The following is a 25,568-nucleotide window of genomic DNA, read 5'->3' as shown; positions in this document are numbered from 1 at the left end:
CTGAATTGAAATGAACACACCCACCACCAAAAACAAATGACTTGGTTATCATTTCTTATCATATTTTGTTTTATTTATCTCAATGTACAATGTTTATATAATGGACATGAAAATTTATCAAGCTCATGAACACCGAGGCATGTCTGAGAAAACTCATCTGTTTCATATTACCTACAGCATTACACCAGCATCATGGACCCAATTTTGGAACAATAGGCATTAACAGTGTCCAGATATCAACATGATCAGTTTAAAGATAAAAAGAATTTAAACGGACTGATACTGTCTTGCTACCCAAGAGAAGTTTTATGTCAGCAGAATCTCAAACAGTGGTACGTCTCTTTAGCTGATTCTTCTGGGGAGGAGATCATACTGTATAACTGGTCAGGAGCTACACAGACTTTCTAGAAAACAAGGTAGCAAAACTATTGCAATGACATAATTCATAAACCCAGTGCTGCCACCATGAATATCAAAACAGCTCCTAGCTGAGTTTACAGTAAATGGTATTTGGAAGGTTCTGGGTCCCAACCAAAGGATTCAATACTAATCCACAAAAGGGGTGATGGTTCAAACTGCTCTATGATATATCTTACAAGACCATTGCTCTCACCATGAATATTGCAACAGCATCCGACCTAGTTTACAGCAACTGGCACTTTTAAGGTTAAGGGTACTAACCATGGGCAATCTAAAAGGGTTTACATCAATGTGAAGAGAATGTAATGGTCTTCACTAACCATTCAAACAGCTCGATAAAAAAACACTTCACATTGACAACATTAAACTGTAACTACACTCATTTCTGTTTGCACCAGAGTGAAGTGAAAAGCACATGACAACAAAATATTAACCTCTGAAAAAAGTATGATTTACACAGAAATATTAGTAGCAGAATCAGACATTGAGCAGTGGCGGATCCAGAAATTCGGGAAATGAGAGGCGCAGTCCCATCCAGAGAGCACAGAAGGAAACGAGGGTTGGTATGGGGCCCTCTCCAAGAAGAAAAAGGCATTTTCCGGGCACTTAAGGCTAAAATTAGAAGTCGCTACATGCTTCTTGTGGAGAGGCACCCTAAAAAATTGCTGCTCTCGGACCAAAAGGGGGGGCCGTGCCTCATGCACCAACCCCTGAATCTGCCACTGCCGACACATAAGGTGTTTCACAATTTACCTTGTGAACTTCCCTAAGTGTCGCCTAGCAGAAATTGTGGCTAACGATAAGGTCTCGATGTCACGACGTCAATCAATTAATCAATGACATATTTATATCTGTCATGACATATTTGCTCAGTGATTGCGTTGTACTTTTCATATGAATGAAAACCTATGCTACTATGTACAATTATGATAATTTGAGATGAATTTGAAAATAATATAGGAGTATTTCATATGTTTTCTCCTAAATAATTTACAGCTTGATTAGTATTTGCTAAAATCGAGTAGAAAAAAAAGCTTAAAATATTGTACCGTCACGAAAAGAACCAGGAAGGATGTCTCGGAAATAGAAGAGAATTGGAATAAGAGGAACAGAATTTGGGATGAAAAAAGCTTTCACTTTCAACTCTTTTTAATGGAACATTGAACCGATTAAGCTAGGTTTAAGACAAGTATTTCCATAGCAATATTAAGAACTCATTAATTGAGTTATTTTACAGCTATTGTAAAGGATATTTTGATTATACTACATCAGATACAACTATTTTTGAGACACCCTGAACCTGCTTTAATCAGGTAGATTGCAACACAAACAACAAAGGTCACATTTTAGCAATTCACATAATTCATCTAATTTTCTCAAAAATCAGTAGTTTAATTATGATAATGCCAGCATGAAATCTGCAGCAGTTAAATACTGGTAATCTTTTTACCTAACTACATACACAGCTATAAGGACAACACATTAAGTTGCATCATAGAAGCAGTGCTCTCTCTGTAAGGCTATCGATCACAAAACAAAGAACAGAATTCATTTCTCTTACAAAAGCAATACATTTCTGTGTTCAGTTATTAGTCCTACGCTGTTTGTGTACATTATTTTGTCTGTGCCACAATAGAAATTAACATTGTCACTATACAATAACCCGAGTCAACATGATGACCAATAGAGTATGTGCATACATATTGGTGTACATAACTCATATTCAATGTGTATTTCAGAATTGAAAAGTCTCATTCAATTTCAAACAAATGGCGTACGGTAATGTTAGTGTTGAGGTATCTGCGTTAGGGTACCATTAAAGTAGATATTCTTCCAGCACCAGTCCCAAAAGATCCTAATAGAGTTAAAGGGAACTGAAACCGCCAAGCCAGTTCGTATGACCTTGTTTTCATTTCCGCGTATCGGGTGATCAGAACGAGGCATGAATGAAACATGGCGCCTAGCTGTCAATCATTGAGTGACGTCACCACTATGGAATTTACTACGAAAACTCATGAATGAAAGATCGCATGACTCACGTGATTCTCACATGATTCTCAATAATAACAAATTGAAGCTACAAATCTGAACTCGAATAGGAAGTTGGAAGTTTGACTTTCTCGGGCGGTGAAAGTCGAAAAGTTGAATAAATCGCTCAGCGGTTCAAGTTCCCTTTAACCTTCTGAGAATTCACTAAATATGTCGAGTACTGGACGTGATTTAATACAGTAATTATGCAGTGTTTGTAACAAATATTGATGATATAAGGCTTTCTGGGTCCAGCGCTGTTGTTACATGTGGTCATATAAATGATATTCAGGTTCCCAATATGAACATGCTGGGACAAATCCCACCGTTATATGTCGGGCAGTGACAGAGGTCAGTCAGGCGGGGACAAAGATATTGCAAGCATTAGCATCATTCACTTATTACGAGAGTGTGTGGGTGGATACTGGAGTAGTCCATTTTAGTTTCCCACTCCATTCATATACAAGGACTGGAATGTACACTATCCTATCATCAGCACTTGAGCTATTGATTTATGAATAAACACCAAAGAAAATTGAGAAAATCATCCGCTCAAGATTACATCTGAAAACATGACCTTTGCCCCTCAGACTTGGTGACAGGTTTAAAACAACCCTTATTAAGTATCACTGAAAATGTTCCGAAGACAGGGCTTACAAATAATTGGTGAATTAGAATACAGCGCCGTACAGACAGCAACCCATCTGTCCATAAGAGAACAGACACAAAAGGACTTCATTGCAAATTTTGAAACACATCCAAATTAACATTTTGAGTCAACACCACTAAAAAATAGACTTAATAGTCCAACTCCATGTACAACCAATGTGCAACATTAACCACTAATATTGAAGTTTTAAAACTTCCATCAGGATAACCATAAGAAATGGTGATATAACATGGGTAAAGACGGTTTTCGTTGTTTCCTCAAAACAGTGCAAATAAATATCATTTTGCAACATACTTGTCAGGTCGTCTGGTTTGGCCCCAAAGGGGTTAACAACAGAATACAATCAAAATGTCCAAATGAACATGAAAATATTATTATGTCGACTGAGTCTGGAACAGTTCAAGCTTCTGTAACATTTCTGAAAACGCTGGTCGTTTGTTTGGACTTTCATCCCAGCATTTTCCCATAATAAGGTAGACATTCTGTGGACAGCCCTCTGGTTTCTCCATTCGGTAGCCTTGTGAGACATGGTGAACTACATCAGCAAGAGGCTGAAAGAAAGGAAGGATTGCTTACGGTTAAGTTCAGACATATCTTCAGCTTTAGGTGATCTGTTTCATCACCACCTAGCAAGATGTCCATGACCTCATTCACAGGGCATGGTTTTATGGAAACCTCATTCACAGGCCATAAATCTACTATTCACAGCAATGAACTTGTGAGGTGTTTATTTAACAATGAGTTTCTCTGGCATTCCTATCAGTGTACTTACTATTCGTGGATACGGCATTCGTCCAAATGCATAGATCTCCCACAGCAAGATACCAAAACTCCACACATCTGACTTATTACTAAATAGCTGAAAGACAAGAAAAATAATCAGGTTGTATTAGTTCTCTCTACACTTGGGTTTCATTAGCTAATGTGACAATGGGATGTTTTAATACTGTAGCAGTAGTTGAGTTTTTCACCAAATTTTCTTCTGAAAAAACAGAATTCGTTTAAGATGAAGCCTTCAGATCACCTTCACTTCCTGTTCTGGAGTAGTTTAACACACTGAGCAAAACAATACTGTCAATACAAATACAGAAAATTTCTGTATGGTACAAAGGTTTGAGAAAATCACCTACATTGTCCCTGAGGGCCTCTGGAGCAGTCCACTTGATGGGGAACTTTCCTCCCTCTTGATTTGACTCTGTATGTCTTGCAAGACCAAAATCAGACACCTTGAACAGAGAAGGCAATGATAACGAATCTCTTCTGGCTGGGACACAGATATTGACAGTTAAGAATACTAAAACCAATTGATAAGGCAATTCGCTAGATAGCGTTTGACAAAGAATTAACTTTCTTGTGGTATAATTTTGCCATTTGTGCTATAATAAGGCACACATTTTGAAAATATTAATGATCATCAACTAGCATTTACTTTTATAATTTCCCTTGAAATGGCACCAGTTTGGGCAAGGAATTCATTAACATACCTTAGCAATACATTCATCAGATAAGAGTATATTCCTGGCAGCAAGATCTCGGTGGACTAAGTCTGCGCTTTCCAGGTATGCCATGCCAGCACAGACATCCCTGAAACAAATAATCAAGAAGAAAGATTGAACAATGTGTGGTGTGGTGTTGAAAAAATATACAATTCCTAGCGAAATTGGTGAAATCAACAAGTCCATGGCTGGTGGTCGGAGACAAATAAAGATTATAGAATGTACTACTCAATAACTATTAGCATACTTATAAACAACATGAATAAGGAGGACCTCCAGTACAGTAGGGCCTCTCTCTTAAGGAAACTCTAGGGACTGACAAATGCTAATTCGCATTGTTTCATAAAAAACAAGATGTAAGACACCATTGGCATTACATTTGAAGGCGGACATTCTTCATACCTTGCAAAGTTTAGTTGGTCTTTTTTGACAATGATACTTCTTCCTCTTGACCGGAGGAAATCAGCTAAGTTGCCTTTTCCCATAAACTCTGTCACTATATATATAGTTTCGCCTAGGACCACTCCCATCAGCTCCACCAGATTGGGATGACGTAACGACCTGAAACAAAATGGATCTTAAACTTTACAACTGATAATAATAATAATAATAATAATACGAGTCTTATATAGCGCAGTATCCAACCATTAACTGGCCGCTCAAAGCGCTTGATAGGCCTCTTTAAAAAGCAAATGTTTCAGTTGTCCCTTGAAAGATAACAGAGAGCTGCAGTTCCTAACAGTTGAAGGAAGTTTGTTCCACAGCTGAGGAGCTCCAATTGAAAATGCTCTACCACCGACTGACATGACATTAGTCTTTGGGATAGACAGAAGAACGGCCGATGAAGAGCGCAGAGTTCGAGAAACGGTATGAACGGAGAGAAGTTCTGAAAGGTATTGGGGAGCAAGTTGGTGAAGACACTTGTAAGTAAGAAGGAGAACCTTGTACTTGATGCGCTGTTGCACAGGAAGCCAATGTAGAGACCTGAGTACTGGGGAAATGGAAGATCGTTTCTTGGTCTTGGTAATTAGGCGAGCGGCAGAATTTTGTACCTTCTGTAGGGGTATAATTGTTGAATTTGGACAACCAAGGAAAAGGGAATTACAGAAATCCAGGCGAGATATTACAAGAGCCTGGACATATAACCTGGTGGTATTTGGAGTTAGATATTTTCTGATTTTCCCGATGTTACGAATGTGAAAATTGGTGGCCCGTACACATGTGTTAATGTGTTCTTTGATAAGGCGCCAGGAGTGTCTCATGCATTCCATACATTGTCTCCACCTGTCAGGAGACTGGGACATTGGTTCTTTGGTAAGTCAGATCTCTAAACCACACCCAAGCCTCTTGCCACCTTTCAGAGGTAAACTGAGAACAACAAACATACATGTACCAACACCAATGCTGTTTTTTATTAACATGCAATAGTACGGATGGTATGCAAAAGTTCCAAAAAGTGCAACCCTGTTTTAAAGAAATCATTTTTGTTCCTACTTCTGTTGAGCCAAAAGAGTATACTTGACTACCCCAAATAGTTCACACTTACGTCATAAGTGAGGCTTCAGCTAAAAATCCCTGCGCTGCTCGTGTGTCATCTTTCAGCGTCTTCACTGCTATCTTTTGGCCTTTGAAGACACCTTTTAAAACAGCTGAAACAAGTGAAAGGGTAGTTGCAGCAAGGTCAATTAACTGAGTTCATCACTGGCCATGTTCTGCCTTCTCTTCTTACATTTATAATCGTACTCTACTGTCTCTTCTGTGTGCCTACTCGCCCAGTTTGTTCAGGCCAGTAACATTCATCATATCAATTAATACACTTTACCTCCAAATTCGCCTTTCCCTATAGTATCTCCCAACTCCAACTGAGATTTATCAATCACCCAACCGCCGGCAACAAAGTCGTCCTGATTCACCGAGAAGTTCAGGGGACCTTTTTTCTCTAAACCTTGTTTCAAATTCACACAAAGGCCATCAGCATCTTTTTTATAGTGCTGAAATAGAAAAATAGAAATCGTCAGTTTTCATTGGCCGGTCATCGTACTCCGACTGGAACGACCTGGCTCAAGAAAGCTACATAGCAGAGAACATCAAGACCTACAGTAAAGGCAAAACACAGCCATATAGTAAGAGTGTATCCAGCTTCAATTTCAGTTGCTTTATTTCAATAGGCTCTTTGGGTCAAAGGCATCTCAAAAGCATGGTTTACTAATCCAAAATTGCTATTTCTACAAAAGATCCATGCACTTGATTGGGACCAACGTTTACGAAAACGTCGCGTCGCGTCACGTAACAGTAATGTAAAATGCATGGTGACGTGACAACGATCAACACCACGTTATGTAAACGTTGTTCCCAATCAAGTGCATGGATCTATAGTCTTAGTAATGGTCCAACATGTACTCACATCAACTAAATCTGTTAAATTATCGAAGTATTCCTCTTCATCAATGGTCAGTTTATTATTTTGAAACAGGATTTTATAATGTTCAACTTTTTGTTCAAATGCCACACTGAGCGTGTAGTTTCCCTTGAAGTTCTGGCTGTCTCGTATTAGAAATAAACCATCTTGTCGTGGGTTAAGGATGTCTTCTGTTTTCTCTCTCGTTATGTTACCATGAAACCATCTGAAAGAGAATTGTGATCAATTCCGATGAGTTTAAATGATCATTATATTTCATCAATTGATAGTGAAACAAACAAGTAGACATAGGAAGGGGAACAGTTACTTTAAGGAAGCAAGGATTTGCAGAAAATAGCTGTTCGGATTTGAGATATACTCCTCCAGATGACATTCTGTATTCATGACATTCCATGTCTTGGGGATGAAATCTGAATCCAGGCAGCCCTTGAATTGAGTCGACAGCAGAAGCATTGGGCTCAAAAAATGTTGCATACAGTGATAGCGACTAAAATTTTCTCAGGCAGAGTCTGCTTCTTCGAATGAACTTACGGCATTGCATTGAGTCTGACTTCTTTTTTATCGGTTGGGGGCCCTGGCGGTCGGCCATCACGCGGTGACTGGGACGCTGGTTTGACATAGTTGGATGGGATCATGCCTTCTTTACCGCTTTCACTCTGAGCATGGTACCAGTTAGGATCCTGAAGAGGAAGTTATAAACCAATAAGTGAGAGTTGATCGAGTCTTTAATGGACTAACAATAACCTTAATCAAACACATTTAAAGTGCCAAGAACTGAGTGATTAATCCAAGTGTCTACAAATTCAAATGTAATCTGACACCAACATACAATTGTCTGATGCAGCCTACCAAGAGCAATAACTTCCTGGTTCAAACACCTCATGAATATGCTAATGATGTAGTGACCTACACAATAAACAACGTGGAAACGTTGACGGTCCAACCCAACCTCAGTAGGTTCAACTGGACTGTGCATTAGGCCATCAAATACATGGTTACTCTCATCCAGATAAGGAAAGAAATGGCCTAACCATTGTTGGCCAACAAAGTGAAAATGATTTCTCAAACATACCAATGCAATCAATGCATGGACAGGAATTTGATTCATTTGGCAGAAATCCAAAGTTATAGGACAACTTTTTGAGCATTCATGTTTTTACTTTTGTAAACAGTAACAACACATTGGTTTGAGATGTACGATCTAGATCAGGAGACATGCTCTCATTTAGTCACTATGATGAGGCTTTACTTGCTGGATACTTGAGGAACTCCATTATGAGCTCAGCCTCCTCATACATGTCATAGTTCTCCCTATCAGTACTGTGCACACAATATTCATATTTTACTGAGTTGCATAACAGAATTTTGCCTTGAGCTGTGTAGAGCTATGGTCTCCCTAGGGTAAATCTAGTTAGCCTTTATGAGCATCATAACTTACAAACGTCCACTCCAGCTTGATCTACATAACAAATGTATATGTAGGCCTACATATGTAACATGTCCAATGAGTACACAGACCATTATATCTTATACTGTAATCCAGGTAATTGCTGCGTACGTTTCATTTCTAAAATTTTTCACAAACACTAGAATTTGCAAGAGTTAAATGCCACGAAAAACCTGGTTTACAGTACATGGAGCTTGGGGCAAGTTTATCGGGAATATAAATAGGAAACTCACACTGGTATTTCTAAGTATGGTCAGTCGATCATGTTTCCTGAAAGGCAGGTCATCATCCGAACTTCCATCAAAATTGAAAAGTGCTACTACTTTCTGTCCAGGGTGCCAATGCTGGGGCTGTAAATATAAGAAAATGTTACATGTAACAATGTATTAAGTGATACCAAATCATACCTATCAAAAATAATGTCACTGTTTAAGTTTTTAGATGGATGTGTCTACTGATTATCAAATGGACTTAATGGGAGACAATAACTTTTAAAACAAGTGAAAGAGATACACTCACCGCTGATGATACCGGTTGAGACATATTTTGGCCTTTCTTCTGCAGTAACCTGTTTTGGTAAAGAATTTCACAAAATAAGTCTCAAGAAATAAATGTCAGCCCTCGAATAATGTTGGAACAGAAAAAGACGAACAAGTTAGACCACATTCGAAAGTCGGCCAGTGGGTACCATAGACAATTTTGTAAAATCTTGACAGTGCATCATGCCATCATGCCCTGCACACACTTGTGTAATTGTGCATTAATTATCAGTACCATAACCCGCTGACTACTTTCGAATGTGATGATGATTGATCAACCTGGCTTTTTTGCTTTTCAACGAAGACCAACCAGCACACTGAGAACAAGTTAGAAGGCCTAGGCCTGTGTCATAAGCCCCTGTGAGCCATTGTTCCGGGTGAAACGCAATACTGGTCAGCACCCAAACAAACTTCTTATCTTCGAAAAGGTGATATGCTTAACAGGTCATATCCGTTACGCTCGAGACTATACTCAAAACGTACCGCCGCAACTTCCGGGCCAACTTCTTAAGTGTCGTATTGATTTGGCATTTGACGATTTGTACCCGCGCTCTGCCTGGCAGATGTGGTCAATTCCTACTGTTCAACTCTTGCAACACTATGAGCGCTCTACTACAGTGCAGTAAACCCCTAAAGTCATACGATGTAAGAGTCATCAGACAATGATCAAAGAAGTAGGCCTACACACAATGAATGATTCATTGGCAATGGCTTAATACTAATAGGGATGCAAATTGCAATGCATCCGCCATATGCATTTTCGAGGACGAACAACAGTGCAAATTCAACACACGATCAGTCCAACAAAAACCCACCCAATAACCAGTGCGAAGCTATTACAACAATATTTCAACGAGATTCTCCAAGCAAGCAATACCTCTAAATGTCGCGATACTTCATGGATTAATACAGGATTGTTTCAAAATCGTTTGACAGGAAGTAAATTCATGCTCTTTCAGAATCCGGGCACTTTTTCAATTTGCACGGCCTCTGGCGTCGACTGATGGAACTGAAATTTAGTAAGGATGACGATAAAATTGTTGAATACTGTAAAATCGTCCAAGAGCCGTTTAACATGCGGTCGTGGCATGCGACGGAAGTTTGACACAGCCAGGTCGGTCACCTGTGGAAATCTAAGAATGTGATACTGGTTCTCAAAGATCAGTCAAAAGTCGAATCAATCTCTCAGCACCAGTACATGCATTATAATCTGACTTGGTCCAAGCTAGCATCTCTCACAATTTTCTGGAAGACATTCACAACCTTGTCTCTCCCACAGCAGTCATCTGGGCCTGCTGTCTTGGACTGATCGGACATCGCACTGTGCCCTAGGTGACATACACACCAGGGCCTACTGCCTTAGGCTGAGCTATCATCTCACCATGCTTGTGAAAACAGGTACAACGTCGCCTCTTCTATACCACAGGCACAAGGGCCTGACGAAAAAGATCTTGGATTCGCTGTCTCAAAATCAGAATTGTAACGGCTACTGTCATTAGCTTGGTTGTGACATTGTCTCGGAGGAGTGAAGCCGGCTGGTAACTACTATTCAGATCTTGGACATTGTAGCAGCTCGTTAGTTCTACAACAGACTTTTAGCTGGTATATCAGCACAGGGCTCTACAAGTTTTGTTGTTACTTTTTCAGTGAATAGAGAATACCTGAGCTAAAAAACACAAGTTGCGCTGATATTAAAGCTGATAAAAATCAAACAACACATGATATGTCAGGTACTTCCCATTTATTGTTATCTTCACAAGATTTACAAATATTCACAATTGTACATTTCAACTCTGACATTAACACTTTGTTCATATGGGCTATATACAGGGGACAACAAACACATTTACACTGGACTATACCAAATAGACTATCTCACAAATGCACTGTTACAAAAATATACACGATCTCAATGTCTAGCCTATCAAGTACATACAGGGAAACATTGAAGCAGGGTGCATATCCTCTAGAAAAGTTGCTGTGACATGTGATCTTGTCACCGGCTATCATTTTGCTGTAAATTTTCGTAAAGTTTGCAGGGATGCCCAACAACAATTGGATGTTGGCAAGAAGATAACCAGTTTGATTTGACTACTTCCCTTCAACCTGCACACTCGTCACTAAGACAACATGTTAACATGTTGCAATTTCCCTGACAGGTGCTTGTCTCACTTTGGAAGGGAATGTGTTGGAAAGTTTATCCAGATACACAGGGAAGTGCAATACATTTTAAAATGCAGCTAGACTAACAACCTCGAATGTTTTAGGCTATGTCTTCTATTATAACTTATTTGAATAAGTGGAGGTATATATCCGTGTGACGGGAGGTGTTATAATAGCAACAAGCTGTACATGGTCTATATAACATTTAGTATAACTTACCAGAACAATGAAATAACAGATGACACATGGAAGTGCAGCCTTCATGTATGACCAGTAGGATTCTTACACTTCTCCCCCGCCCCCCTCCCCACACACACAAACTAGTCTTAACAGTATTTATCTTTATCTTTTGAATTGATAGATTGACACTGAGTGCTTCCACAATGTCAGTTTATTCTGAATCTAAACACTGACTGACCAGGTCGAAAAGCTGGCATTCAATATTCAAATTTTCACGATTCGCGAAACCGAAAAAAACAGGAAATACATATGTAATGTTGTATTCTGCCAATATAAAGAGGTGCAAAAATATACTGGTCTACAGTACCGGCCTTGATTCTTTCAGATTTTGCCATCCTGTCTGTGCACCAATAGAATTGGGCAAACTTTACTTATTCCTGATGCTGGAACAATTAACCAGCGCAACATAAATGCTAACAATGGACCACATCAACTATTAATGACTATTGATATATCACAATTATAACTCATATCTCACTGGAATACATTCGTTTACACAGAAAAATAAAGTTATTGAGGAACCTGCAATCTGAAACATCCCCCTAGGTGGTGTTGGAGGCATTTAAACTTTCTGACGGTAATGCCAAAAGATTTTGTGATAAATGACACAAGCATCAGCATATACAAAATTGGCGTTGATGTCACATATGTCATTGGTCAAGAGACGGCATCAAGATTCCTTCTTTTTTTTAAAGAACAAGACACGCCCTCTTATGCCCTGAAATGAATTAAATGCCTTCAGCAGTCCCAAACAGCTGTAGACTGCAGGTCCCTATAGTGTCTTTACACTGAGAACGAGAATGGTATAGATAAAGATTAAGATATCACATAATATCAGGTTAACTGTAACCACACCTCTTCCGTGTTTTTGGGTTACAGAATCACCCCAATGGAATGAAGTCAGAACTTCAGGGTCTCCAAGTTACAGTTTTGTGAAAAAATTATAAGAAAAAATCATTTCCTCTTCAATGTCACTTTTGTAACAAAGTTGAATTTCAGTGATTTCGCCCTAAAAGGCTGGGCTTACATAGGATTCACACTGTCACTTGTCATGGTATACTTGTCACTTTCGTTAATTGACTTATGTGACATCGTGAAGCGTATGTTGCCCGCTCTTTGAAGATGACTTGTTCGACCTTCATGTCAGGAATTACAAGTGAAAAATGACATGTTACATATGAAAATGCGAACTCTATATAAACCTGGCCTAAAAAAGAAACTTTTCCAAAATAGTTTCAAAATCACAGTATCACAATTTGTTCCAATGCCACTTTGTTTCCCCTGAAGACCCAGAAATTGAACAAGAAAAAACAGCCTGTAACAGGGTCAACCTGTTGTCGATCTATTTACAAAGCCAAAAACTTTTCATTTGAAAAGAAGAATTTTAAGTTGGTTTGCACCTTGCCCCCTTCCCTTACCGTGGTTACTGTGTCACTTCCAGCAGAGGAAAAGTGTGGGAAAGCCAAGGAAATGAAGCAGATGGGTTGGAAAGAAAGTAAGGAATTTATGCACATTTTTCACAAAGCTGTACCAAATTAAGAACTTTTGTGCCTCTAAATTTTTGCATAAGTTAAACAAAACTACAAAAGTATAAATCTACATTACCAAACAAGGATCAGGAGAATATATCTTGACAATGCTTTGAAGTTTAACCTGGAATGCATCTTAATAAATTATTCATTTATCTTCCTATAAGTTTTGGAATGAGATACCATATTGTTGGGCAATACCATGGATTTTATCCTGTTACAGTTATCGCTTTAGACGGGAACACACCCACCAATAATGGATTAAGCCATTTCACCCCCACTCCCATGGATAGACTCTCCTAATTAGCATGCAGTAGAAGAGTCCATTCAGGAACATGGGTGTGTAATGGTTAGAATAGTGAGTGCTACTCACTGGAAATGCAATTTGATAAAAAGTGTTCTACACCATAAATAACCACACAAATACATGGAATATCCTTTTGCTTGGGCATAGATGCAATTCAAATATCAGGAAAGTAACAGAACATAAAAAAGTCACAGCTTTGATTCATGGTATACTGATCCAGCTGTGTTGTTGATCTGATTAACAAAAAGTTTCATTGTATTTACAGTAGACATCGATGTGAAGGTCATCAGGGGCAATATTAGAGGGGCTTACAGTACACATTACAGCCTGCAAGTTCAAGTAGTATATAATATACTCTAATCTTATCCCGAGATGAAGCACAGTATATACAGTTGTTTACAGTATTAAACTAACAATTGTAAAATAAACTCTTGATTCGAAATAACTAAACAACAGCGAGTATTATACAGTACAGTACATGTACTCCATTTACACAGTGTTTATCATGCTCTAGATGAAGTGTAAACTGTGCAATTTCGCTTTTCTCTTCATAAATGAAGTACCTAGGGCTTTAGGAAACATTGGTGACTGATTTTCAAAAGTTGCCAGAGCAGAATACCTTGCATGGTTGCATTGGTGACCTTTGTAGTGTATTCAATGCAGTACAGCTATAGCACAGAGCTGAATGACTTAGAGGTTGTGGGTTCAACTCCTAAACCAAGTTGCTTTGTTGTTACTTTCTGAACCACAAATCTTTTCTGTCGAGACTGAGAATATAGTTAACCCTTATTAAAGACCTTGTGAATGGATATACCAAGCAAACTAAATAAGTGCTACAGAAAAGCTCAATTATGATAACCTCGTTCATGCATGGGTTATCTGAATTTTCACATTTTACATTTTCACGTTCAAAAGAGCAAAATAGACACTGGAATCGAGACAAGAGGAAATAAGTTAAGCATTACTTCTTCTTGATCAACAAAGAGAACATATATATCATATATTTATATCGATTTTAAATATCACCAACAGTGATTGATCTATTAGTTACAATTTCTAGATGTTGACACCCTGTATTCAACAATAGTTGACATCCCGCCTTAACAACTAAACATCCCAACTGACTATAGACAGCCAAATATTGGAAAGTGCCCTTTATTAGAATGGACCTGCATTCAGCAAAATGCACTAGATTTACGCAATGCAACCATTTCATGGTTTCCACTTGTCTATTCTCTCAACTTTTGTGTTAGCTTATTCCGACAATAGTAAGTTGGCTTCTGGCCAAGAAAGCAACACAATATGGTAATGTCAGACTTGCCACAGATACAGGATGTCACATCTTGTTTTCTCGCACACTCCTTATTCATGAAGTGAACAATTTCCCTTGCTCGACTGCAGAAAACATTCCTATCACAAACCTACTGCAGGCCTTTCACATCGACAGAAATATTGTAGACCTTCAATGACCCAGCTAAGACAACAGAGGCCCAAATGCACTGAAATATTACCCTCTAAATCTACCTATTAGTATTGCACAAGTTAAATGGCACAGTCATCGATTTGAAGTTGTGTGAACCATCATCAAAAGCCACCAAAAGATTATCACTTTTTTTTCAGATACGGCCAGGAAAGGGGCCGTTTGAGGTATTTACTAATCTTTTTAGTATGTTTTGTAAAATCTCTCCTCTTTAAAAAAACAATATTCAATGTGCCACCTCCCTTCCATCCAATGGAAATTCCTCCTGAACACTGCCTAAATTGAAGAACCGTCAGAACAATTCACACAAAAATCGATGTTCATTTCTTCGTTCTTAGTGTCATGTGACTGCCTCAATCCATCTCGTTGGTGGGATACAGGAAGATCACATTAACAGAATGCAGTATTCCGAGTTTGAAAGTCATTTATTTTCAATCAGGTCCTGAAGACGATACACAAGATCACGAGACTTCTTCAATACCTGCTTGGCATTATGCCGTTCAGCCATTTCTGAAAATAACGGAAAAATATGAGAGAAACACAACGATATTTGAACGATATCTAGTGGGCTTTGCATCTAATTCTGTCATATTATGATCAATCACAGGATTAAAAATATCAGTAAGAAGCATATTCTGTCCATCACCTTGAATGGAGATGATATGTGCAATGGCATAAACTGTCGTGAAAACAACTTACCGTTGAAGAATTTGATAATATCAGTGAAGTCCATATTATTGTCTAGTATAATCTCGCGGTAGTATTCCACCAATGCGAGAGCAATGAAGAGTACGAAGTGTTGAGAACTGATATGTTTAGCTGCCCAGATTGCCTCCCACACGGCAAAAACATCATCATATACCAACTCTGAAACAAGAAGAACACCATATTATCAGCAATATACACAACTACAAACTACCATCAGTTGACATTGCCCCACACAACCTTCCTCTGTATATCCAAGTGTTGAATTCTGCACAGCAGCTCATACAGCAACGTGAGGCGTGCACGTGAAGGCAAATTCATGAATTACATATTGCGTTCTCACCTCTCTTGAAGTCTAGAAGGAACCATCGGTAACAGAAGTAGAAATGTGTGTAATCTCCATTCTGGTGCATGTGTTCAAAGAGCTCAGAGTCGAGGATCTGCAAGCAAAAATTTATACTGTCAAAGACAGATAAGGTAGAACCTACAAGAGAATATCAGAAATTCAGGAGTGCTTCTGTAGACTCTGATACAGAAGCAAAGTTGTCTATCTTGTGGTACAGTATGGACCGAGTTTAACATCAGGATGAGTTTGGAATCTTACCTGTATAAGTGACCGCATGTTAGCAAAGTGTGTGTCCATGGCACCGCCGTGGGGGAAGTTGCTTGACATTCTCTTCATCAATTCACAGAAACAGCTATACGTTAGGGCCTCTGCAATGAAGGAAAAAAGAATTGCAATAAATCATCTACTGTCCTCTATCAACTGCTCAGCCCTGTACTGTAGTACCCATGCGGTCCTCTACACCAAGCTGCCTACTGTCCTCTTTCAACAAGGCAGTGTACTGGTGTATAGGTCAACATGTTACAGCTCACAATCAAAAGGTTTTGCTTTGAACGTGGCATTGTCACCAATTCGTCATCCCTGAGTCAATCTTTACTATAGTGACAGCTGCAAAAGCACTTCGAAACAGACTGCCTATCTAAGAGCTGTCATCACAAAGATCTTGTTCTACTATTTTAGGGGCTTTAATTTCTGACCAGGGTGCTTTATAGCACAAGAATGCTTACCATCATCGAAGATGACAAGTAGAGGAGCCACCAGATCACACATGCCTTGGACATAACCTACTTCAAGGTGTTCCCAAACATACCTGAAACAAAACAACAGATTTGCAAATTCAGGTAACGAAACAACAGTTTGAACAAATTTCTGTCAAGCCCCTGAACTGCCCCTGTCAAATAATGTGTTGATGCCATTGAGCCGGTTTTTGGGTGCTTGTAGATGTACAAAGACCTATCTTGCATGTAATAGGCCTATTGTGAAGCAGGCTACACACTATTTTGCAGATGATGAAAACAAACTTACGTGCACATCACATTACGCAGCTTCTCTAGATTCTCTGGTGTGAAGTACCAGTAGTTACGATCACATCTCTGAACATCTTTGTCAATGCGGTGAAGGTTTAATGCAACTGAATCTAACAAATCAGCCTGAAACACAAGGTGGAAATGGAGTTGACTTTAGTGAGAGTGTCATTAAGTTGAATGCCGGTTCATAATCTGTATGAATTTTACTTGAAATATGAAAGAAGTGGAGAAGGAGATAATGCACTGCCTAAGGAAACACTTACTGCATATATTCCTCCATTGGAGGCAGGTGAGGCAGGAGATACGAGACTTTCTCTGGAAGCAGTCAATAGAGCGTCTGGAAGAGAAATGCATACAGTAAGGCAAGAGCTTTACAAACAATCAATAGGTCAAACTGTACATGTAAATATTACAAAGTCAATTCCATGTAACATTCCATCATGTCATCACTTTAATGATGTCAATCATGCTTTTCGACACAGTTTGAATATCCTACAGAAAAGGAGAGGATTTCCACTGGAAAAATGGCTATATCCTAGCTTCAAGCAACTCATTTTCGAAGCACTGTAAAAAGTGGCCCGTTAGGAGTCCCTTCAAAAGTAACCATGGTAACTGAAAACAAATACATGAAATAGATTAGTATACTTTACCTACCTCATCCTATGAAGCACACTTAACTTACAGGGTGTATCAAAAATGTAACTACTCAATTTTGTCTGCCACATTGAACATTTGAGGCTTGTATATTTGCAAACACTGAATGCACTACCAACTATGTGCAATACATGTACTCTTGATGCAGTCATTGTTAATGTATGCTGCACTCAACATTTATGACACATGCATTAAAAATTTCTATAGATTGACACAATTTCGGTACACCCTGCAGCACTACTAGTACCAATATTTTGGACACCTCTAAAGGGGACTTTCTCTCACGTTTTCAAAGAATGAATTAATGAAAGCATACCTGCCACCTCGATACCTCTGCCTCATGGTGTTCGACCTTGGACCTGTCTGTTTCCACTGAAGCATGGTGCAATCTGCATACAACACGCATGACCTCAAAACCATTGGAGAGTCCATGGATTTTGATTCGAATATGTTCATACTTCAAGTTTTAATGAAACCAGCAAATGATCAGTAATAAGAAACTATTTTTTTGTTGAATATCAGCCGAGGTACTTTTTGACAGAGACATAAAAAGACATACACCCCAGCAGCTTTTGCTCTGAGAACTGGTCTAAGGGCACCTTGAAATGCTACTAGACAATCTCCAGAAATAGATAAACCATGTTCCAGTAAAGTTTACTTCGAAACCTTTGATGTTTTTGTTTGATTTTTTCTCTCAGTTATATGCCTAGTAAGACAGTTTGACAAAATGGACGTTTTTGGTCGAAAGCATTTTTCTTTAGTACATTGTCTTTACCGAGAGATCTCTGACTTGAACAACATCGCATATTCAGTTGGTGAAGTATGATACCATGGAGGTGCACCAATAGTTATGGGGTGACATCCATGCCAGACACAAACAGGCCAAAGTACAAACAACCACAGGTAGAGTTACTATAGAACACGAGTGGTGGGGACGTGAGAGAGAGGCATAGGAGGATGAGGACCCACATGCGGAGAATAGGCGACAGCAGACTGATTCATCTGTAGCCTTAGCGAAGGAGTAAGCTATATTGTGTAGGGAGAGGTCATCATCAGATGCCAACAGGTCCGCTGGTAACCAGTCATACCATGCTCATATCCAGCAATCAAGAGCCCTCATGGAATTCAAAGAAGACGTAGAAAGAGTAATAACTGCTGGCTGTGACTCCTCTTCAGTTCCATTAAGAGGCTGGTCCTACATGTACTGGGTAAGGTGCATTATTTGTAGTATTTCATGCTACATGTACTCTTTGTTTACAAAAAATTATGTCCAGAGCAAGAGGAAATACCATGATGCTCTCTGGAATAGCCAAACTAGGTGTCATATATGAGTGCACTTCAAATGTATATACCATTGTATGAGACAACAAACTGTACTGTCGGGCAAAAAATGTGTGAAATGTCTTAACTGTCTGTATGAAAACATCAACACAGGAAAACCAAAGTGTCAACTAAATACAGAGAAGAAAGTCAGCTGAGTTTTCTCAGATATACCTCGCAACACTTGGCCTAGGTATACTGTCACATGGAGCTGCTGTAGACTAATGGCTCCGTTCCTCGGCTAGTGGTAAAGAGGTACCTAGTTCGAACCCCAGAGTCTCTGTTGAAACCAACATTACGTATCGAAACCTGCTTGCGTGAAGTTTACATGTGAAAACATTCAGATAAGAAAAGGTAAAACAAAGGAAAGGTTATCTACATGTACCAGTACATCGAATGCATTCAAGAAGTAAATGAATGAATAAATTGACCAAGGAGGACAAGAAAAGCTCAATTCATGATAAACATATTGACATTAAGGAATAACAGTGTTAAGAAGTGTTTTGATTAGAGACAGACAAATGAATGTGACTCTTTATACCAAGCAAAAAAAAAAACCAAAGATCAGCAGTCACCACGCAAAATAACACAAAATAACATAAGACATGAATGGAAGAAGGCCTTCTTACAGAAGTCTGTTGAGCGGGGTAAAAGGAGAATGATGATTTTGCTAAATGTATGTAGATATGCAATGGCAAATGTGACAAGAAATCACTATCAAGTCAGCAGAAGACAACAAAATAAAACCATGACTGCCAAACAGCAAAGACTGAAGCAGGTGTACGAGACTGTCTATATGTAACATGTCTATGGGTGGACAGACCAGACCAACACTCAGAGAGAAAAAGAGGTCTACACCGAATGGAGAATGGTCATCCCTTACCAGTGTCTACCAGGAGGCCTTCGCACTTCTCCAGAGATTGTTCCCGGATAAATTCCAGATCGACAGCGAGGGGGATATCAACCTCAGCATTGTCACCGCCATCTGTACCACTGCCACTATCCACTGATGGGTTGGTGATGATGATATTGCGAGTATTATCAGCCTCGTCATTACACACGGCCTCTGCCAACAGCTCACTTGAATCATGCTTAGAGTTGGAATCAGACATGGAGGTGTGGCGGAGATCGCCAACACCTTCATCAGGACTCTCAGGCTTACCCTGCATCAGGCTCGCATCATCTTTCTCACACTCAACCTGAACTTGGTTATTCATACCTGGAGTAGGATCCGTGGTGGGTGTGGTCACCACCGAGATACCTTCCTCTGGCAGTGTGTCCGGATGGCTGATGTCATCTGAAGCTATACTATAGTTATCCTCAAACACATCGTTACTAAGACTGGAGTCCTTTCTCGCAAGTGGGATCGTCCCATCTGTACTCTCATTTGATAACTTGGCAAGGTTAGCAGCCATGATCTCTTTATCTCGTTGCCTTACGATTGCCTCGACCGCCAGCCATTCCGACATCGTCTTCTCATACCCATCTCTCATGTCCGTGTCGACCTTCTCACGTTCCTGTGGAGTACTGCCAAAGGCATAGTGACCGAGTAGGTATGGCCATACCTGATAGAGGAATGAAAGGTCATTGAGAAGGTTAGTTTTTTTAAGACAGAAATAGAGACAGGAAAACTCTTTGCCAAGCCTTCTAGTGATTAGTTGACAGCTGGTAAATAGATTGGCATGATTAACCCTTTCACTGCAAAGTCCAGAAACTGTGCTATTTGCTGAAGTTTTCAAGTTTGAAATCACTTTCCAGGAAAACTATCTACAATTCAAGTGTTAGCTGAGCCCTACCTCCTTCCGGATAGATCCTTCCACTCCTCCATAATAAACCAGCCGGTAGATTTCGGCCTCATTGACTACTGTTCCATCTTGATAGAGTTCGCCCCAGGCTTCGATTGTCAGACCTTTCGATGCATCAAACGGGTCTTCACAGGACACGATTTTAACATTGACTAATCCCGATAGGTGAGTGCGGACTGTCTTTAAATGACGACAATGGGCGAGCCCTGGAAGGTAGAATGAGAAAAGATTCAAATATCCACAAGCAATAATCAATGAGACTACTTCTTAGTAGCTGTTTTGAGGCCTGATGCAGCGATATGTGCTCTAACTTTACTGTCAAATAAACTTTTTGTTCCTTCTTTGCTAATGAGAAACAATACCCTGAATGAAAAGTACTGATTGAATTCTTCGTAATGAACTTTTCATGCCTTAAAATTTAAATTGGCATGGTCCCTTTCTCGCTGACAATGTTCCCAATCAAGCTAACAGATCGATAGCTTCAAATCAGTATCAATGTACATGTGTATGTTATACTTACATCCATAGAATGCCCTTGATATGATCTGTGTCTTCATGGTGTCACACAGTTTCTCCACAGCAGACCTGGAACATGCCCTGACCAAGTCAAGAGTGCAACACAAAAACACACGAAAGGAAAAAAGCAATATTTAGGCAAGGTGAAAGCAACTAGCATCTAAGTGGAATCTAACCATTACGCCACAAATGCTAATGTACATTTATATACAGCTCGCAAAAACAGCATGGACTCTATACCATTGTACTGATGTTGGCTGAAAAACTGTCACTATATCAGATTTAGTATAAATATCCAAAGATAGTCCACCAAGGTTAGCAGGCAGTTGGGAATTTCAGGAGTTAAATTGGAAACTGGAAATGTTCAAATGGCTATGTGATGAACTTAATACATTCTACTGCTAAGCATAAAATCTACTTCCTGAAATAAACTGGCTAACATTCATCCAGGAAAACTAGTGACACTCAGCACAGTTTTTACAAACAGTCGACCTAGACACAAGACTATTTCAGAAATTATTCAAAGCAGGAGGTTTAAGAAGCAAAGCTCATGAATCGGCCTTCGCTTGGTGTAAAGTTTTGGCAGCATTAAGCTACCAGGCGCACAACTCCATATCTTATCTTATCTCCTATCTTCCATGATGGCCCCTCTGACATTTGCGGTCTTTGAAACTGCCTTAGGGTTCACCATGTCTTACAATACAGTCTCCGCTGGACTAAGCTCCCATACTGAATACATGTTTACCTAATACTGTTTAACTCATTGTTTTCTTAATCATGATGGAAATATCAATCTCAATCTGATCCCTTGCTTCCCGTGCTTACCTGTGGTTCCCTTGACTAGTGAGACATGACGTATTGCACTGTTGCTGAGTCTTCGCATAGCTCTGTATTGACGCCGTGCTGGTACTTGATACCGATGAGGCTGTGCTGCTGCTTGAGCTGGTGTGACGCAGTAAGGGTTTCGCCATACGCCATGGGAAGAATGTCCCATTGGATTCACTCTTGACATCAGGGTCCATCAACTCTTCTGCTGCAATGCAAATCATCATACTATGAGCAACATCAACAAAATTTCAAATTTAAGGGCTTTTCAATGAATTGTCATGTCAATAGGTTTTGACAACTCTGGATGTTTTGGAACCAATGATGATGAGAGTGACTTACGGAGATTCTCTGGCTTGAATGTGGATATTATTCTGAATACATAATCACTCGCTTCCTCTTCGACCTGTGCTGGCTCCTCGGGCTCCTCTGGGATGTCTGCCGGGCCCTCCTTAGTCAGGCGACTACCCTTCCTCTTCAGCTTAGGGAACACTTTACCTGAAGGAAGAAAAAACAAGGGATACGGTTAAGACCAGGCCCTAGTCCTCAAAAAGGAACCGGGTTAAGATTTGGACCCACTTCTTTGTGGTCTCCTCGCTGTGTTGTGCGTCACTGGTCTAGGTCTCGATCAAAAAGTAGAGTATCAAAAGACACAAACATGCAGGGATTGTTCTCGATAGCCTGATCATCTACATCTGTTCAAATGAGAGTATAGAACAAGGGAATTTGTTACAATTGGGACCACATACCACAGGGACAGTGACTGAGTGCATCGTATACTCATGATCACCACAGCGGTCACTCATAAGAGCAAACTTGGAATCATTCATCATGGCAAGATGTCCAGAGCAAGACAATAAATATGACTTGATACTTCTGACTACAGTACCCTTACTTATAATCTTAACCAAGGGTAAGATTGGACTATAGCATTCTGACTTCAGAGAGGAAATAAGCCCCAACTTTTCCTAAGCCTGCACCCTAGGTGATTAAACTAAAAAAGCTTTAATTGGATTCCTAACTGAAAGAAACCATTGGATGGAAAAGTACCAGGACAAGACAAAAGATTGATCAGTATGTCCAAGGGTGCTGCCTGGATACCTTGGTTTCAGGGGAGGAAAGCCCATGTCCCCCCTTGAATAAATTGTGCATTAACGTAATAAGGTTTGGCAGGATAAGCTGGAAATGGAAAACTTAACCACATCCCTGAATGCATGCAAAAGATGACAAAATGTCAAGACAAGGGGGAACCCTAACCACACCAGTGACCTCAGTGAGGCTCACTCCTACCAGCTAGGTGTTGAAGTTTGATCATTCTGTCTTCAGGACACATCATTGAGACCAGTGACCAGAATAGCTTCAATTCTGGTGGGAATTCTTCCTTTAGCAGAACTTCACCCGCTCCTTGCAAACAAAGAGATGTACACATCAACCTTGTTCTATAAAGTTATTTTCTGTTGAACTGTTGCAGTGGTTAAAGACATTATCCTTCAATTGATGATTGATGCTTGAGTTGGGGCCAAAGGGTAAGTCAGAAAAGGTTCAAGGGGACAATTCTTCTCAAGGCAATATCGCAGACACATTATGATAAAAACCTTCTGAAACATAAACGTATTATCTGTTACAGGTTATAGACATTGAACACTCCCATTGAATATAATGATACCTTTCTTTTAGACACAAGTTGTCCAGAGTTTTAAAAGTTAAATGGAGAGGAGGATGTCTGAAAAAGATTATGATTAGATGAGTATGGGTGATAGTTAGAAGTGGCATTTACACTATAAGAATTTGCCGCTTCTGGAAGCAAATTAAGACCGGAGTCAAATACGTTTAGTTTAAATGCCACTATTATTGAAAGTGGGGAGACTTCGAGATGAGCTACAGTACAGATTGAGTGAGTGAACATGGTGTCAAGATTAACAAAACAGGACATGGTGCACACAACAGGATGTGACATAGACTAAATCCCAGGATATCAGCTGCTTTAGGGAATATACCAAGGGATGTAGAAAATTAACAATAAGAGCATCTCGTAAGTCATGACAATGACCATTGTCAACTGCAAATGGTAACAATCCCCAGCTGTGTGCACAGGTATCAACTGGAGCAGGATATCGTAAGATTTAGGGTACGCCTAGTATAACCTGGAAGATTGAAGCGAAATATCACAATGCGAACAGTTCAAACAAGATGGAGGGGAAGGCTGTGAATATGGAGTATCAACTGGGGCAGTTCACTTGAAACTGAAATTTATTGACTGAAAATGGAAGATTTTCTGAGTGAAGGTTTTCACGGAGATCTGATAATGTTACACACAAACCACTGGAACACTTGGGTGAGTATATTGGCCATAAAATGTGCATGTGATCCTTTTAACAATATCTCGTGAGATGTGATTGGACCAACCATGTCACTTGAGTTAGAAAATACTATTTCAAATTGTTAATATTATCGCTATTATCAGTTATTCCACCAACCATTGTCAGAATAACCAATTGTATACAATGACCCACACTTACATCTACGCATCTCTCGAATCTGAACTATTTCAGGTGCTGCAAATATGGACGTATTAAGACAATAGTTTATAAGGTATAACCAATCTGAATACTTTTCATTAGTTATGGAGCTATCAATATGCGACTTTAGAAGCTTGGACACCCTAGTACGGAAATCTGACTGTTACGTTCTGTAGATTGTTTTCAGATTTATTAAAAACACAGACAAACGCAACTAAGACAGGAAAGTGACAATGAAAGAAAAGTAAAGTGCAAACATATAGTGCAAGTCATGAAATGAATCAGGTCAAATGAACGTTAATACTTCTAAAAGGAAAATATCTTGTCTACAAGAACGAAAGATTACTGGTCTTAATACATGTAACATGTCCCTACTTCACACATCATTTCACTTCTAACTTAGCGCTGCTTCTTTCTTACTATTGAACCAGGGGTCAAATCATAAATAAATCGAAAATAAATTGTGATCAACATGTGAAACTGGTATTTGCAAGGAAGAAACTGACATGACCGGAGAAAAAATAGTCAATTTGGATTTCGCGATTTTCTTGATAAATTGAACAACAATGTAGGAAAGGACATTTGGACTCGGGTTCAGTTCTTACCATAGTTTTAACTACCCCTCCCCCCAGCTAAAATGAACAATCAAAAGCACATTTTCTCAATAAGGTTTTGCTTTGGAAGGCAACATGCATTTCTGGATAATTATTTCGGAAATATGCAGAAGAAATCGGGCAAGAGAATTTAGAAAAGTGAGAACAAAAGTATTCATTGGAGGAAAAGCTGGGATTAAGGTAAACCACAATCAACAAAAGATGCCAAAGTGAGCATGTTTCATGATGGGTGAATGTTTTGAGGGGATACTTTGGGTGGATTTTTGATGGCCACACTCAGTGAATGAAGGACACAATCCAAGTACGGACTCCATGAATGTGCTAATTCTCAAGGAAAGATTCCTATAAATCTTTCCTACAGCTGAGCGGAGATCAATTCCTGATATTGAAAAGGAAATGAGAATATCCAAACACCACCTTCATTGTCTGCAACATGAAGGATGTTATGATATTTTGACACTTGAGCTTCTGATATAACTTCAGAGCCGGGGATTTACAAGT

At 39.4% G+C, this 25,568-nt stretch overlaps 2 protein-coding genes across 10 annotated transcripts in view; both read right to left on the bottom strand.

The window, feature by feature from the left end:
* Positions 1–45: 45 nt before the first annotated feature.
* Positions 46–9,991, bottom strand: LOC135483275 (tyrosine-protein kinase CSK-like). Its single transcript, XM_064764003.1, has 12 exons — positions 9,897–9,991; positions 9,000–9,048; positions 8,714–8,830; positions 7,565–7,713; positions 7,019–7,238; positions 6,437–6,605; positions 6,161–6,263; positions 5,017–5,175; positions 4,603–4,702; positions 4,249–4,344; positions 3,891–3,977; positions 46–3,669 (listed from the first exon to the last, which is right to left on the bottom strand). The coding sequence occupies exons 2-12, from the start codon at positions 9,021–9,023 to the stop codon at positions 3,493–3,495; spliced, it is 1,401 nt and encodes a 466-aa protein (XP_064620073.1). The 5' UTR covers positions 9,024–9,048; positions 9,897–9,991; the 3' UTR covers positions 46–3,492.
* Positions 9,992–10,743: 752 nt separating this feature from the next.
* LOC135483273 (small G protein signaling modulator 1-like) overlaps positions 10,744–25,568 on the bottom strand; it is a 33,326-nt gene continuing 18,501 nt past the window's right edge. For 3 of the 9 annotated variants that reach the window (XM_064763998.1, XM_064763999.1, XM_064764000.1), the window contains 12 exons: positions 22,277–22,432; positions 21,935–22,142; positions 21,114–21,190; positions 20,585–20,799; positions 19,672–20,353; positions 17,078–17,151; positions 16,813–16,937; positions 16,515–16,597; positions 16,048–16,157; positions 15,787–15,883; positions 15,438–15,605; positions 10,744–15,248 (listed from right to left, as the gene is read on the bottom strand). In XM_064763998.1, the coding sequence (XP_064620068.1) occupies positions 15,160–15,248; positions 15,438–15,605; positions 15,787–15,883; positions 16,048–16,157; positions 16,515–16,597; positions 16,813–16,937; positions 17,078–17,151; positions 19,672–20,353; positions 20,585–20,799; positions 21,114–21,190; positions 21,935–22,142; positions 22,277–22,432 (2,084 nt within the window). In that variant the 3' untranslated portion in view covers positions 10,744–15,159. Of the gene's footprint in view, positions 15,249–15,437; positions 15,606–15,786; positions 15,884–16,047; positions 16,158–16,514; positions 16,598–16,812; positions 16,938–17,077; positions 17,152–19,671; positions 20,354–20,584; positions 20,800–21,113; positions 21,191–21,934; positions 22,143–22,276; positions 22,433–23,224; positions 23,339–25,568 lie in introns of all 9 variants that reach the window. The other 6 variants (XM_064763994.1, XM_064763997.1, XM_064763995.1 and 3 more) reach the window with 5 other exon arrangements.

The sequence above is a fragment of the Lineus longissimus genome, chromosome 2, assembly GCF_910592395.1.
Source record: "Lineus longissimus chromosome 2, tnLinLong1.2, whole genome shotgun sequence".
Lineage (NCBI taxonomy): Eukaryota > Metazoa > Nemertea > Pilidiophora > Heteronemertea > Lineidae > Lineus > Lineus longissimus.
Note: the sequence above shows the minus strand (reverse complement) of the source record. Positions and strands in the feature narration are given on the sequence as shown.

Excerpts from the sequence above, each read along its gene's own strand:
- LOC135483275 (XM_064764003.1), bottom strand. The coding sequence starts at position 9,023 with ATGTCTCAACCGGTATCATCAGCG. Across the intron at positions 7,239-7,564 it reads GTCAGACTCAATGCAATGCC|ATGGTTTCATGGTAACATAA; the intron begins GTAAGTTCATTC and ends ATTCTCTTTCAG. Across the intron at positions 3,978-4,248 it reads CAGAGGCCCTCAGGGACAAT|CTATTTAGTAATAAGTCAGA; the intron begins GTAGGTGATTTT and ends CTTGTCTTTCAG.